General features: G+C 41.4%; 1 protein-coding gene across 3 annotated transcripts in view; it reads left to right on the top strand.

Moving 5' to 3' along the window:
- sik3 (SIK family kinase 3) overlaps positions 1–16,032 on the top strand; it is a 35,533-nt gene that overhangs the window by 11,306 nt on the left and 8,195 nt on the right. The window contains exons 2-16 of one of the 3 annotated variants that reach the window (XM_030743605.1): positions 5,229–5,345; positions 5,975–6,038; positions 7,092–7,253; positions 7,455–7,579; positions 7,797–7,920; positions 8,355–8,473; positions 9,648–9,758; positions 9,861–9,995; positions 10,385–10,462; positions 10,935–11,044; positions 11,444–11,600; positions 11,702–11,851; positions 11,945–12,018; positions 13,017–13,151; positions 14,589–14,730. In XM_030743605.1, coding sequence (XP_030599465.1) covers positions 5,229–5,345; positions 5,975–6,038; positions 7,092–7,253; positions 7,455–7,579; positions 7,797–7,920; positions 8,355–8,473; positions 9,648–9,758; positions 9,861–9,995; positions 10,385–10,462; positions 10,935–11,044; positions 11,444–11,600; positions 11,702–11,851; positions 11,945–12,018; positions 13,017–13,151; positions 14,589–14,730 — 1,803 coding nt within the window. Of the gene's footprint in view, positions 1–5,228; positions 5,346–5,974; positions 6,039–7,091; positions 7,254–7,454; positions 7,580–7,796; positions 7,921–8,354; positions 8,474–9,647; positions 9,759–9,860; positions 9,996–10,381; positions 10,463–10,934; positions 11,045–11,443; positions 11,601–11,701; positions 11,852–11,944; positions 12,019–13,016; positions 13,152–14,588; positions 14,731–16,032 lie in introns of all 3 variants that reach the window. The other 2 variants (XM_030743606.1, XM_030743608.1) reach the window with 2 other exon arrangements.

Below are 16,032 nucleotides of genomic sequence, written 5' to 3'. Positions count from 1 at the left end.
TTTTATTCTGCTGGCTGCAGCACGCTTATGCAGAATACACATCTTGGCTGATTAAACGTAGGTGTGGAGTCAAGCAGTGTCTTGAGACTAGCACATTAGCCACAGGAAGAACAATGGAGAACTGAAGCCGAAAGCCATCTACACCTCAGGCGTACCAAGCCAAAAACTGACAGGGTAAGAGACCACCTGAGAGCCACAGACAAAGGCATTTACAGGCAACCATTATAAAACCTTCCACAGTGTCACCCATGGAAACCTTTTACGACTTTTACTTCCTCATAGATAGACCTTGGTGACCAAAGGCATGCTGGATTGCGTTTCTGTTGATTACCTTTTTTTTTTTTTTTCTGTTGACTATAGATGCATAGATTTTATTTTTCAACAGATTCAAAATTGATTGCTGAAAGTTGTTCATCTACATCTGGAATAAAAAGCTGGCTGCAGGAATCCAGTATTATTTAAAAGCCAGGAAAACTTGAAGTATTTTCAGTCTCTTCAGAATTATGCTGATGGTATCACACTGGGTTGTAGACTTCCAAAATGTTGTGCAGCGACGGGAACAATGCCCAGTTCCTCTCAGCTCAACACAGCTGGCCAGTCCGGTGTAAAGTTTGTTAGAATGCCATATTGATGGTTTTTGGCACTTTACAGATAATGGCCATCTGAGACACACACTATCCAATGTGATTAGACCATAAATCCAGCTTAATGCAGTTATTTTTGCAATGTCTTTGGCAAAAATGTCAACTTACTGATATTTTCAAGAATCACGATCAGGGAGTTTTCTGTAACTTGAAGAAACTGATTTATGGTTTTCGGCGTAGTTTCCTATAAATGAGCAGAATGGCATAGATCATGCCCATGGTACAATGCAGTAACACACAGTGACAAGATAAGGCAGTGTAATGTTTTTCCATAAATAGTGCAGTACTGAAAATGGAGGTAATTTTACAGTAAGCGCCAACCAGTGACAATGAGATTTCCCCGCCACGGAACAGCAACCACAGACACGTGTGCTTGAGGGCAGGGGTGTTTCACAGTAAAGATGGAGTACTGGAAATGTGTTGTGGTCTTAAAATTGTTGTTACTGCAGTGTTTACTTCAGTCAGCCAGGTCTTTCTTGCATCTGTGTTGATGTTCCCTGTGTTTATGCAGGGAGACAAGTGTCACTGTGTCATTAACCTGCGTATAAGCTCTTAACAAGCTCCCAGTAATCCAAGTCCTACTATCCTCTATATGGTAGGTTAATCGTTGTTGTACAACTGAAACCTGTTAAATCATTTCATTAAAAAAAGCCACTGATAAGGAGAGCGATGTTAGGATTTGCATGTACTTTACATCTTCTTATTACTGGGTTTCTTACAGTGAAATGAAAGTGTTTAACCTTTCCTGAGCGGCATGTTACAGTGTCTTTAAAGTTCATTTAGCATTGGACACACTGAAATGGCTAAATACTACACCAAAGGAATTAAAAGCAATAACTGAGTTTTAGATATCTACGTCATAGATTGTTATCTTCCTTTTAGTTATCTGTTTTTACTAATTGGGACGTTAGATTGAAATATGCACCTTAAATATTCTATATTTGTGTAAGGAGAAAAAAAAAACCCCTCTTCCTTGGGCTCTGAGTCGTGAACAGTGCTTTACACCAAATACTGAAGGAGCCGTTTCAGACTGGCATCTTAAACACTTAATTTGTTGTCACTGGTTACTGTTGTGTACTGTGAAACTTGGTGGTGCGTGTTGTGTAGTAAATGGTCCAGACTCCTCTTCTGGGCACCAGCTGCTCTGACATGGTGCTGTGTTGAGGTCACCGTCTTGTGATCGGAAGGGCTATGTGACACTTCGTCTCATTGCAGCTGTCCTCCCAGGAGTGTGTGTGTGTGTGTGTGTGTGTTGTCTTTTGGCAGAAAGAGTCATGGAAGTGAGATGAAAGCAGATGAAAATCCGGACACTGCTTAGTTAGTGAAGTTTGAAACTCAACTTTTCAGACATTCTCTTGGCAAATGCTTGGTAGTGGAAGTAGTGCTTATTGCTAGGCATCTGAAAAAGGGTAGCCCTTCCTTATCCCCTCTCTGTGCTAAGCCCCTTCCACCAGAGAAGATGGACATAAGCACATGCTTTATAGTAGCCAAAAAACCCCAAAGGTAACAGTGACTTTTTTTTGGTATCAAACCCAGATCTCCTGCATCCTTTGCTTAAACCATGCTGCCACTGTATCTTTCTTCCTATGAGGAATTGTTCCGTCTTTATACAGATATTACTGACCGGCTAAGTGGACAAAGTCTCTTGCTATGGACTGGATTTTCTTTGTGCTAGGAGAGAGACAAGGCTCCAGAGTGCGACCATTATGATCTGGAGTTTGACTAAATGTTTTCATTAGCTTCACTATTACAAATGACATTTAGCAGATGTGTGTGTGTGTGTGTGTGTGTGTGCGCGTGTGTGTGTGTGCGCGTGTGTGCGTGCATGCATATGTGTGTCTAACATATATGCCCCATATGCTACACAACATGCACCACCAACGTTCTGTAGATAGCTGTCCCCTCTCTGCCACTCCCTCTTTGACCGATATTCTTCTTCACTTAATACTAAATATTCAGTGTATTGCATGTGTGAAACCGCACCCTGTACTCATTCCTCACAACCTTAAAACATGTTATAACTGCCTCTGGACCTGAAGGGCTTAAGGGGACCAGTATTGTTGTGTGCTGGACCTACGCAGAGCTTTGCAGATTGCTGGTGTTGCTCCTTCAGCTTAGCTCCAATCAGGGAGAAGGCTGAAATCCTAATAGACAAAAATAAGCATCTTTGGAGTGAAGTGAAAAATCTCCACCTCCACTATATGCTTCTCATGCTGCTTTTTAAAACTTTGATTATTTTTCACATTTCTTCTTCTTCGTGGTAAATTCCAATCGCTCCCTACCTGTTCAAACCCATCAGTCGGCATTCTGTGTGTAGCATTACTCTCAGCTACACACTGATGGGTTTTATGGAGGGCTGTGTGCAAGCGCATCTCCATAGGTTGCTTGCCTCAAATCTCTCGCTTTTTGCCGTCAAACGTCTGCGCCAGCAGATACAAACGTGTTATCATGAATTCCGTCTCAGCCAAGACCAACATTGTGGTTGGAGGTAACTGATATCTTTCCCTTGTCCTTGGAAAAATATCTTGATCCAGCAACTTAGACAGAATTGCCCATATCGCACTCCATGTTACCGTACAATGGAGGAAAATGACTGTGTGCAAAGAAAGGCTTGTCTTATGTTAATGGACAAATAATAAGTAAAATTTTCAAAATGCTTTTTTTTTTTTTTTTTGTATGCAATTATTGTATAATTGTACTTGTTGAACTGTTGCCACCTTTTCACAAGGTCTTGCTGCCCCCCAAAGTGACAATAATTCTGTGATCCAGATGTCCTGTTGATCCCCTCCAGAAGATGCTGAGGGGGAGCAGTTACGTCAGCAAAGCTGGACGATGGCCAGTTCCAAGAATGAACTCCTCGAGCTTAAAATACCTCGAAGGCTCATACTTTCCAAACAGATGCTTACATACACCGTGAAACATACGAAAAAAATCAGTTTTGCCCACAAGTATCTGACAGTTGTTCGAAAGAGAGTGTGAATGATTTGAGAGGGATTTGAATGTTCAGGATTGAGGGCTGTACAACAGCATATTTCTGTCAAGGGAGAAAATTTGTGTAGTACCTGCACTGTGGAACTGCATAAATGTACACTCTGCAGGTTTAAATGAAAGCTGTAGGATAGCATAACTAATGCATAACCAAGTGTGATTGGGGAGATGAACTTGTATGCAGGGATGTTGTGAAGGAGCTGATTTTGTTTCTTTTTTTTAATGCTTTCTAAAGTTATCTATTGAAGCAAACATGTTTAAATCATATTGCTGTTTTAATTTATACCAATTTAAGATCTCAGCACCTGTTACAAGTGAAATGGCAGTTGTGTTTGTGGGGCTCTTAATGTCTTAAGACTAGGTGAGGCGCAACTTTTAACTACACATTGTTGCCTTTTTTCTTAAATAAACACACTCTCATAAATGGCACTGTTCTGCTGTCCAGTAAGCTGTACAACACGCCAACTGCGCCCACCTGACACTTGTTTTTGTAAGTTGCCAATTTAAGCGAAGGCATGAACTCTACCAGTGCCAGTGTTTGTCACAGTTTGTACAATACCTTTGAAAGGAAAGTACACACACCGACACAGTTTATAAGCCGGATAAATGCCACACTTACTGCCCCGTGCTCCCTCAGGAGCCCCCTGTCCGGGCTTCCTCACTTCCCCTTCCTGTCTGTGGCAGGAAGTTGGCCTTGATGGTCTCATCTTCTTCATGTCTGGCAGTAGGACTCAGAATAGTACTTTGCAGAAACTAACAAATTATCTGCTTTGTGTGTGTGTGTGTGTGTGTGTGTGTGTGTGTGAGAGAGAGAGAGAGCGTGCACGCGTGTGTAATTGCTGCATATTTCTCATATATTCTATCCAGGCTTGTCTATATCTGGCAGAAGCTGTGTTTTGGGGCATCCCCATTAGCTTTGCTTGATTAAGTCATTAAAGCCGTCTCCCCACTCCTAAGTGGCGGAGCAAAGCTCCTGTCACACATCATCGCAGTCCGCCCTGCTGGAGCTGTTGTTGAGGGGCTCAGCAGTTACACAAGAGTTACGATTGCAGTCGAAGGTCACGGCGTGGGTCACTATATCCAAACAAACTGGAATTCAGGGATAACACATTTTGACGACACACATGCTGACCATCTCAAGAAGTGTCACTGTCTCCTGTTCGTTTTTGTTTTTAGTTTGTTAGTTATTTTTGTTTTAGCTGATGAACTCTCCTGGGTTGTGTGCCCTTTGCTGGTTATTTTCTTGGCTCGTTACTCTTCTGTGATTATTGTGCTGTCACAGTAATATTGTAAAGGCACTGGGACTGTGCCCTAGATGTGTTGCCTGTAATTTAAGTGTCAGCACAATACCATTATCATCAAAGTTTGCTGAGTGTGTTTTAGAGACACAAGAGCCGACAAACATGTAGCTTGGTTTAAGATGCATTCTTACCCTCCTCTGCTATCCACTATCCTTGCTGCTTCTTTCTCTGTCTTCTGTACTCAATGTTTCTTTTTTAAATCTCACCCTCTTCACCCCTTCGCCATCTCTCCTTCTCTCATCATTCATCCTCATATCTCCTTCCATCTCCTTTTTTCTTGTGTCTCTGTCTCCAGGTGGCTATAAAAATAGTGGATAAGACCCAGCTGGACGATGAGAACCTGAAAAAGATCTTCAGAGAGGTGCAAATCATGAAGTTGCTGAAGCACCCCCACATCATCCGCCTCTACCAGGTACACAGTCACTCTCACCCACAGAGCCTTTTAACACATCTCTGCTCACATCTTCCACCCGAGACCTGTTGCCAAATGTGAACAAATGGATTATTTAAGCGTAGAAGAATCCAGATGTGAAATGACATTGTTTTCTGGGGGAACTGCACAAGGTGTTGACAATTCAATTACAAAATGTACCTGGAAATGTGTCAAGTCTTGGGGTGGGGGGTGGTGTGAGGTGGTTGTCCAGAACAACTGCAGCCTTCTGCCCAAAAACTCACTCTGGTGAGATGCAGTGATGGACATTTAGAGGTGAGAGTTCTGTTTGTTTTCATACTTTTCCAGGTGTATGGGGATTGTAACACCATCCCGGTGTCCCACCATTTGATCTGAAATTGCCCTCAGCAGTTTAAACACACTCTCTAATCACTTTGCCATAAGCCTTAATTTTCTAATCCTCGCACATGCATGGATTGATCAGCACACTTAAGTACATGGCTGTTTTTGTTCTATTTAAATCTTTCTTGTTTGTGTGCCAAACCATGCTTACTCATTCAGTTATGTAACGGGTGAACCGCCCATGACTAGATGTTGGCCTGTGAGAGGGTCTGCAGGTTCCAGTTTTCATCATTTGTTTATATCTTTAGGTGATGGAGACGGAGAGGATGATCTATTTGGTAACAGAGTACGCTAGCGGTGGAGAGATATTCGGTAAGGGAGTCCCCCACTCTCACCTTAATGTGGATTGCCTTGTCATTGTCTCTCCCTCTTCTTTTTACTTTGATTTTTTTTGTCTCTTTCCTCAATTTTTGATCATATCAGAATATGCTAAACTAAATCTTTAGAAGTAATTAATCTAGTTACAGTGTGCCTTCTTGTTCTTTAAAAAGTTTTAAATACAGTATTTTTGTGTTGAATTCAGGAACATTTTCCACATACAGTACTGCTATTTTCACTACTGCATTGTGATCACCTAATACCACTGTATGATTGAGCCTGTGCTACTTTGGAACTCGCTGCAGTTTAACCTGCTTTTAAATTCAGCCATAATTTTTTTTTCCTTTTTTTAAAAAAAAAAAGTGTGTGTAAAATGGCTAATGGAGTAGATACTAAGGGAGTTGAATCACAAAAAGCCCACGACAGTTATATATGCTTAGGGTGGACACTTTGAGGGCCTTCACTGCTGGAAAGCCTGAAGAAGGCAGTAATGACGATGAAGAAGGCTTTGCTAGCTACCCTGCAGACGTGAAAAGGTGCAGAATAATGGTTGCGCTTGTTAAAGTCAGTGCTTGAAAATGCTGACAGAGCAACAAAATGCCAATGGAGAAAGTCCTGGACAACATTGATATTTTCCTCTAACAAACACAGTTTTCTTAAAGTTAATCAAATACTTTTATTTTACTTTAATGTTCATCATGAATGAAATGTATTAAATGTCCTTTAAAGTGGTATTAAAAAGGTCGTAAAAAGAGTATTTAATTTATTTAAATCTGCAGACACTAATTAAAATGAAGTTTTGTTTTGTTTTTTTTTTTCCCTTGAAAGAATTAATAAATGCTGCATTACTCACTCAGGATGACTGTAGTGGATTAAAATTCCAAATCCCACCAGAATCTGAAGCTGCACTCTTTATGTTAACCTAAAGTGGTCTTGGGAATCAATTTAATGTAATCTGTAGCACAGGATCTTGTACCTGAACAGGTCCAGAGTAGGAACACTGTGTTCACTTCCTTCAATCCAGGAATTGTGTGTTTGTGTGTACAGACCACCTGGTGGCTCATGGGCGTATGGCAGAAAAGGACGCCAGGAAGAAGTTCAAGCAGATTGTGGCAGCAGTTCATTTCTGTCACTGCCGCAACATTGTCCACAGAGACCTGAAGGCTGAGAATCTGCTACTGGACCACAACCTCAACATCAAAATCGCAGGTGTGTGTGCATGTCCGTGCTCACGTGTGTGTGTGTGTTTGCACTGAAGAGCGTATGGGTGGGTAAGTTAAATTTAGTGGTGAATGTGGATGCAGGCAAGTGTCAGCATGTACTTGAGGAGCATTTTTCTGTTTTGAAAAAAATGTTTACTCTGTCAAGGCAACTGGTGAGATTAAATCAACTTCTTCTCTTCCCTGTCAGATTTTGGCTTCAGCAACTTGTTTTCTCGAGGCCAGCTATTGAAAACATGGTGTGGCAGCCCTCCCTATGCTGCACCAGAACTATTTGAGGGAAAGGAGTATGATGGACCCAAAGTAGATATATGGGTGAGTCGACTTTTAGGTACGCATAAGGCCCTGCTGGGCTGCAACATGGGGTGTGGCTACCTGACCTGAATGTTCCAGGTACAGATAAATAAATAGTAACACATAGGACCACATTTCTTCAACAATGTGTAGTGCTCTGGAAGTAATTAATAAGTGAATGGTTTGCTAAAATGTAAAAATGATGTACTCATGGTTGTTTTCCCTTTCCCCTGTGTAGAGTTTGGGTGTGGTGTTATATGTGCTGGTGTGTGGTGCCCTGCCCTTTGATGGCAGCACTCTACAAAATTTGCGGGCACGTGTCCTCAGTGGAAAGTTCCGCATCCCTTTCTTCATGTCCACAGGTGGGACTGCAGTCAGGTCTTATTCTTCTCCGTGTTTTTAATCAGGCAAAACAAATTTCCGTTTGTTCCGTGTGATGTACGCAGTAAAGACTTTTAGCAGCTGCTGCTCAAGTCAAAAACTGGCCAGCATTTGATATCCAAAGGTTTCCTGTTTGTGTTATTGAACCCTGGTAGCTTTTTGTTGTGAGTGTAAAGAGCAGAACAGGACTACAATAATTTGGGAAACAGAAATGATAATAATTCTTCTTTTTTTTAATTTTTTTTCTTAATGAATGAACATTACAAATCATTTTAGCCTTTTCTGATCATTTATCACCACTTGAAAGATTTACTAAACATTTGTTTTGTTCAGACAGGGCTTATTTAAATAGTTGAAATGTTGTGTCCTGTTGTGTACTATATTTGCATAACATGTATGTTTATGCATGTTACAGACTGTGAGTACTTAATTAGACACATGTTAGTACTGGAGCCCAGCAGACGGTTGACCATGGAGCAGATATGTAAGAACAAGTGGATGAGACAGGGGGACCCAGACCCAGAGTTTGACAGGGTAAGACCTCTTTAAAAGTCTTACATTTGGTGCTGAGTTCCTTTTACATTCTGTTCTCTCTCTGTCTGTGTGTGTGTGTGTGTGTGTGTGTGTGTGTGTGTGTGTGTGTGTGTGTGTGTGTGTGTGTGTGTGTGTGTGTGTGTGTCTTTCCTTCAGTTTAAGTAGAATATGGTGATTTGTCAAAACTTATGAAAAATGCAAAAATGACTCACCCCATAGTGCAGTGGCTACTGTATGTTACACTAATAAAATATTTAATTAGCCAGATAATTTGGTTACGCTTTATATCATTGAAAGCCGGCTGAGAAGGTGAATCCCAGAATTATGAAATGCCATGTTAAATATAAGGCTAAAGCCAGGCACCAGTTGAGCTCAAGATAACAGCTAGCCTTGAACAAGCCTTTCTTTGATCCTGTAAAACTTTGAAATAAATAATTCATTTAAACTTACTTTATATTACTTACATTAAAATAAACACATTCTCTAAAATGTTACTCATTTATAAATGTTACATTCACTTTTTTGCTGTTAACAACATGAAAGAAATGGCTAGTAATAAGTTTGTTTGTGAACATTTAGATGGTTACCATAAGGGTGCAGATGATACAAAACTTTGGTATTTGGAATAAATTGTGTGTGCTTCATCTAATAAGCATTTTATGGATGTTATAAAATGATCTCTCTATTTATAATATTTGTGCTTAAAACACTTATGTTGGGTGATTTTTCACCCAAGTGAAAGTGAGAGTGGTAGTGTTAGAAAAATCAGGTTAGTGTTTTAGGGTTAAGAGTTTAAATCTAGGAATGTTAGTAAATCACAAGACTGCGAACCCGGAAGCTGCGGTTTAAATTCTGGTACTCACCATTTGGATTTGTTTTCACTTTGTTTGCTTTCACCAGCTGTTTGCTTAGCTTCAGGCACCAAAGCTTCTTGGTTCTTTATAAGACAAAAAACACTGGGTTAAGATATGACAAGTTAGGAGAGAGGCTTGTTTTATTATTGTCTTGAAATGCCAGCATCTTTTGATGTAATATCTTGGTTAAAGTAAAGTAAGACCGCACTAATAATTAGTGAATGCTTGTGGTTATTATTGTTTAATAGTAGTAACTATTTACAATTTCTAAGCAGAGGTTATTATAAAGTGTTGCCATATTTTTCCCTGCTCCTTTCCAGTTGATAGCGGAGTGTGAGCAGGTGAAGACCGAGCGAGAGATGGAGCTCATCAACGAGCAGGTGCTCATGGCGATGTGTGAGATGGGCCTGGACCGAGAGCGCACACTTCAGGTGCCAAAAAATTTCATAGTTACATTTACAATTTTTTTTTTTTTTTTTTTTTTGTCTTGTCAAAAGTAAACAGCACAGTTTATCTTGCTTTTCCCTCTCCAGTCCCTACAAACAGATGCATATGATCACTACAGTGCTATCTACAGTCTGCTGGCTGACCGCCTCAAGAAACACAAGACCCTGCGTGTTGCTCCACCCACACCACGCTCCATTAGCTATCCTCTAAATGCTGTGCAGGTGATTCATTACTTTTTGGTGCTGTTTTGCTAATAGCAATACAGTTTTGATAGTTTGGTAGTAATGGATCGTGACATTATTGCAGCACTCAGTTAATATGATCTGTGTAGTATTCTGTGGATTTTATGTACATAAGTGTCTTCATATTAACAGCTTCTAGGAATAAAGTTTGATCGTGGGAGCTTGAACTGTAGGTAAAGACACCTGTGCAGTTAGTTCGTGACTTCTGTCAGTAAAAATTTACCACAGTCCTGCTGTCAGACACTGAATGGAGTTGACTGGCTTTAACCCATATCTGCTTATCGTGCTTAGCTAAGAAGATTGTTATCAAATTAGCACAACCCTTGTGACCTCTGTATGTGTGTCTGTGTGTTTGTGTGTACTAGCAGACAGACCCACAAGGTAATCCTGTTAGCATGACCGTTCCCCACGTCCAACTCATCAATCCAGAGAACCAGATTGTTGAGGTGAGTTAGCAGTGGAGTCCTGTGCATCAGCCTGGGAGTGGGTGGCTAGCAGTTAGGGTCTTTAAGCTCGAAACCAAGTTAGAACAAGTCAGGACTTTTGTTCATAAACAGTATATATAATGTGATAGGCAATAAAGAGAGTTTTAATACATCCTCTTTAACTTTTTTGTGGTTCAATAGCAGCCAGTTTTTTTTTTTTTTTTTATATACTTCTGTGAGTTTATCCTCATTGAATGTCACCTAGTGTTTGTGGTTTATTATTAGTGTTTACTATGACAATCTGTGTACACAAACACTTTGTAATGTGAGAATTTGCTCTATTTCATTTAAGCATGTATATAAAACTGGAATGCATTTAAAATGTGTATTTTCTTTTTATCTTGTAAAAAAAATGTACATAAACATTCAACACACACTATCAGAGATCAACTCTGATTACCAAATACTGATCATGTGTTTATCCATCGTTCAGCCTGAGGGCAGCATGGCTCTGGACAGTGATGAAGGGGAGGAGCCATCTCCTGAAGCCATGGCTCGCTACCTTTCAATGAGGCGGCACACTGTGGGGGTACCAGACCAAAGGTAACACATGAACAACAGCCCTGTGTTGGTGAAGTGCGATTGAATTGACACTGTATTCATGCACATTATCAGATATTTGTTTAAGGTGGTGCAGCACAGTTTTGTTCATTTGTTGCATTACCTGAAAGATGGGAAATGCGGTCTGCTGACTACTAAGAAAGTTAGACTGTGGTGTCAAGTTTTAAAGCATTCAGATATGTTTGCTGCCAGCTATTTATAGCTTAGGAGATCACACACATATCAAATGTTTATTTCGAGGTGTGCAGATGTCTTATTTCAAGTAAATTGAAATGATCCAACTGGAAAAAAGTGATGCATTGAAGCTTTAGTAATCATATTAGTTACTTTCTCACAAGTTTTAACCAACTTATTTCATGTTATTTACTGTTTTCATCACAGGACAGAGATGCAGGAAGACCTCCAGAAGCTACCATCAGGTTTCCCTCGTGGCGCATTGCCCCAGCCCCCTTTCATCCCACTTGCCCCCACTATGGGTCAAATGCACACTCTCATGCCCACACAGAGCCTGCAGCCCACACAGCAGCTGGAATACAAGGTACACTTCATTGGGTTAGACCAGATCTCACTTGGAAGCAATCAGCTTACTTTATTTAGTTTCCACTCTAATCTGACTCCCTGTGGCTGCTGATCTTACAGGAACAATCATTGCTACAGCCACCTACCCTGCAGCTGCTCAACGGCATGGGGCCTCTGGGTCGAAGAGCTTCCGACGGCGGGGCCAACATTCAGCTACACGCTCAGCTCTTGAAAAGGCCTCGAGGGCCCTCGCCACTTGTCACCAGCCCGGTGAGGATCTGGATTCCTGAATGTGTCCACCTTGTATGTTCTCCTCTTATGTGCTGAACAGGTGTTGACCAATAAACTTTTTGCTTCTCTTAGCATCCTATCCCTGCAGTAGCTCCGGTGGATGAGGAGGGTTCGGATGGAGAGCCAGATCAAGAGGCAGTACAGAGGTAACCCACGGTGATGGTTTTTGGTGAAGGAGAATACCGTACAGAGGTGCTGTCTAAATGAGATTCTGTGGAAGTCTCATAGCCTGTGACAAAGTAGTACATGAATATTGATCTAAAGAATTTGGGTAGGCAAAGATATTAAAGCATATGGTTTGTCGAGGAGGTGTTATATCCAGGTAACTGAAACAAAGAAAGTGTGAAAACACACAACAAATGCCACAATCGTGTAATGACAATTGTTTTACTTTGCTTTTTTTTTAAATAATCTGGAAAAACTATCCAAAATGGGAACGTTGACATTGGAAGTGAAATTATTCCAGGGTACTAATAGGAGCTGGGTTGTTAGTTGGAGATGCAGAGTTTGATTCAAAAGTCCAGGTGAGGGCTTCCCAGGTGATGCTCTTCAGACAGCACATTCTGTAGACCTCGCTGGTGTCCTGGGTTGCTGGGAGTGAGTGCCTCTTGGCTGCTCTGCTTTTTCCCCCCACGGGAGGTGGCCGCTCGGCTGCGGTGCTTATCCCATCTTTTCTCCTTTCTCCATTGCGCAAGTGCCTTCTGCCACAGTCCTAAACTGAATCTGCCACCAAATACAGTGCCTCCTATCTCTCATACTCTTTGGCCAAGAGCTTCTCTTTCTCTCTCTCATTTCAGTAAGTGCCAAATTATCTTATAGACCTTTTCACTCTTTCTCACACAGCTTTGCTAACTCTGAAGTTTGCAAAACCAATGAGTAATAAATGTCAACCAGTCGAATCCTAAAATTGGATGCTGGGGCATTGTGGGATACCCATAAGCTATAACATCCATCAATCATGTAATTTTGTTTAATGTTTTCTGATTGGCTAAGATGATATTAATCATGGCACCTATTGGCAGAAGTGGGAAGGGGTGGGCCTTCCCTCCCCATCTCCATTAGCCAATGAGGACAGAGAGCTGACCAGCGCTGCTTCCTGTCTCCCACCCTCACCCCCGTCCTCCCCCCCCTCCCTGCGGCCCAGGTACCTGGCGAACCGCTCCAAGCGGCACACGACGCACACGCTCACGAGCACATCGCATGGCGAGCCCTCGGCAGAGTCACAGCGGCCCCAAGGCCCCCGCCAGCGGGGGTGCTGGGCCCCCGACATACACACCCGGTGAGGGGACACACCCACTCCGAGCTGTATATGCACAGACACACTCAGACACAAACATTCAGACCCATTAAATGAATGGAAAATTAAGCCCGACTCTTTCTTATGTCACTCACACATGCTCATCACATGCAAACACATTGCTGGTTGAGATCACAAGCACACTGAGCAGCAAGGTGAAGGTTGGGGACCCTCCAATGAAGGAGGGTTTTTTTGGGGGGGGTTTTTTTGCCAGTGATGGTGGAGATAGCATTTGTGGCACAGAGCACAAATACTGTATTTCCACATCGCCAGTAAACCAGGATTTATAAGAACTGTTTCATCCCCACAGCCCTGGGGGAGAACAAAAGTTTTGCCTGATTTTTGTTTTTGTTTGAAATAAGTCTCAAAGCTAAATCACTACATTTGTACATTTTATCTCCAATAGCAGTCATATTTTACTGTTGTCATGCTGGTAATTTTAACTGTTGTCCCTCACGGGTATCATTATCCTCTGACTCAGCTTAGCAAAACAGAGTGTATTTTTCAATGAGTGTGAATTGTTGAACTTGGATTAAAAGGGAGCCTAAATGTGAGTTTAAAATGTGGCTAGAGAGGGATACAGGAGAGAGGGCTGCCTGCTGTTAAAGGAGGCATGCTCTCTTCAGTTGTATTTTTGTTTTTTTTATGAAAATGAATTTCTTAATGACAGTGATAGCTGCATTATCCAGTCCCATCAAATAATCCATATTGTCTAAGCTCTGCCCAACAGCCACAACATTAACCCCCCCCCCCCCCCCCCCCCCCCCCCCCCACCAAAATAGGGTAGGTCGTGTCTGCAGGGAAAACACCAGGTCTGCATATTGGACTCTTCATCGTGTTCCTTAAGCGCTTTATTTTTTAATATAAGTGTGTTGTCCTTCTTGGGGAGTGCCATTGCCACAGTGGGTATGTGCTTGGTCTGCAACAATGTTTAGGTGGTTTAGATGTGTCACATGAACACCCACATCAATGCCAGGATCAGAGTGTTTCATTGTAACAAGATGTTTAATTGACTTCAGCTGTCAGAGGTTTTAATGTTGTGGCTGATGGGTGTGTATCAGTGTTGACTTTAGATGAACTGGCATTAAGATCCTCACATGTAACTAGCCTTATATGGCATGATTTACAGGAAAGGTGAAATCATATAAATTATATGGGTTACAAGTTTCTTTTGACAGATCAATTCGGACTCCTTGTGCTTTTTTTTATATATACTTATTGTATGTCCATCATATCACTTGAATTGTAATATTTTGTGCCGGTTTAAAGAGCTCATGTGTCTGTTTCTGTGTCTTATCTCTGTCTGTATGATTGAATGTGTGTGTCAATGTACCTATGGCATCTGTCATGTCTTGCGTGCCTGTGTGTATTTGTGTACACACTTGTTTGTGTCTGCTCCCCACGGCCCCCCCATTTCAGATCCAGCTATAAGGACTGTAACACCCTTCATCTCCCCATGGAGCGCTTCTCTCCGGTCAGACGGTTCTCTGACGGGGCCGCGTCCATTCAGGCCTTCAAGGCTCATCTAGAGAACAGCAGCCTCATTAAGCAACTCAAGCAGGTACATCAGCTTATTAAAAAAAACCAAAAGCATTTAACTTGTTAACATCTCTAACTTTGTGCCAGTGTTATAAATATTTGGCATGCATAGAAGAACATGTACATTAGTTATTTAAGTGTCTGAAGGGGGAAACTAAGCAGCACAGAGGAATATAAACAGATCCCTGACACTGTAAATATGTACTTTGTTAGCAGTGGAGAACTCAGATGTGATGCGTCCTATGAGACAATCCAGGCACAGTCAGCCACTGGATCTGAACACATCTGACTCCTTGTTGGGAGAACTGTTACTGCAGTTACAATAACTTAATAATGAGTTATCAACTCGAGAAGTCTGACATTTTCTTCATGTTGCTTGTCTCTCCTTGCTTGTGATGTGTTTGGGTGGCCCCTCCCTACACACAGACACATGGTGAAACTCAAAGAGAGAAAGTAGCACAAACATAAATGACTGTCTCTACAGAACGATCATTTTGAATCACAGCATCAAACAAAATTTTCACTTAAGTTGAATTATTTGGAACATCTGCATTTTTGCCTCTATTAGCATCACATCTTTGTGTAGACTACAATTGTAATGTACAGCTTCACTTTATGTGTGGTCTCCACACCATTAAGTGCACGGGGAGGGTTCCTGTTGGCAGCGTTTCATAAATACATAGATAAATGTTGGATCAGTTTTTCTTAAGATGAGGCCACATTGAGTCTCTGGCCTGACAAAACCACAAGCTACTTCTTGAGACATCACATCATCTTCAGTTACCCCGCAATGAGATTACCTCACCCACTTAGAGGTGTAGCTAGGGAAAGAGTTAATTATCGCATTTAGGGGGCGCTTCGTATTAGGTGTGCGCTGACGTGTAGGGTTAATGATGCTTAGAGTAGAGGCACATACATGAGCTATGCCTGGAAAATAACCAATAAAAAATAATGTCTCTCTTGAAGAGTATGTAGATTGCAATAAATTAGGTCTCTCCTAGTTGGTCGTATAAGCAGTAACTGAAAAGGCTGTTAAGCCTTAAGAAGCACTTAGACAAGTATTTGTTTCAGATGTGCATTTTGTGGAAAGTTGTGCTGTTTTTGCAGCCCTATTAATTTTATTAGCTAAATGTGAGTGATAATATTAGACACAGGATGATCTTAATTGTATGAGCACTCCTATGGCAAGTCTTGAACCCTTTACATAAAAGAAATTGTGTTGAAATGGTTTAAATAAGACTTCTGTTTAGGCAAGATGGTGATTTCTTACAGACAATAAAATCAACTGTTGTAATTGTTTACTACTGATCCCTGTTGAGTGTAG

Source organism: Archocentrus centrarchus, chromosome 13 (genome assembly GCF_007364275.1).
Source record: "Archocentrus centrarchus isolate MPI-CPG fArcCen1 chromosome 13, fArcCen1, whole genome shotgun sequence".
NCBI classification, from domain to species: domain Eukaryota; kingdom Metazoa; phylum Chordata; class Actinopteri; order Cichliformes; family Cichlidae; genus Archocentrus; species Archocentrus centrarchus.
Note: the sequence above shows the minus strand (reverse complement) of the source record. Positions and strands in the feature narration are given on the sequence as shown.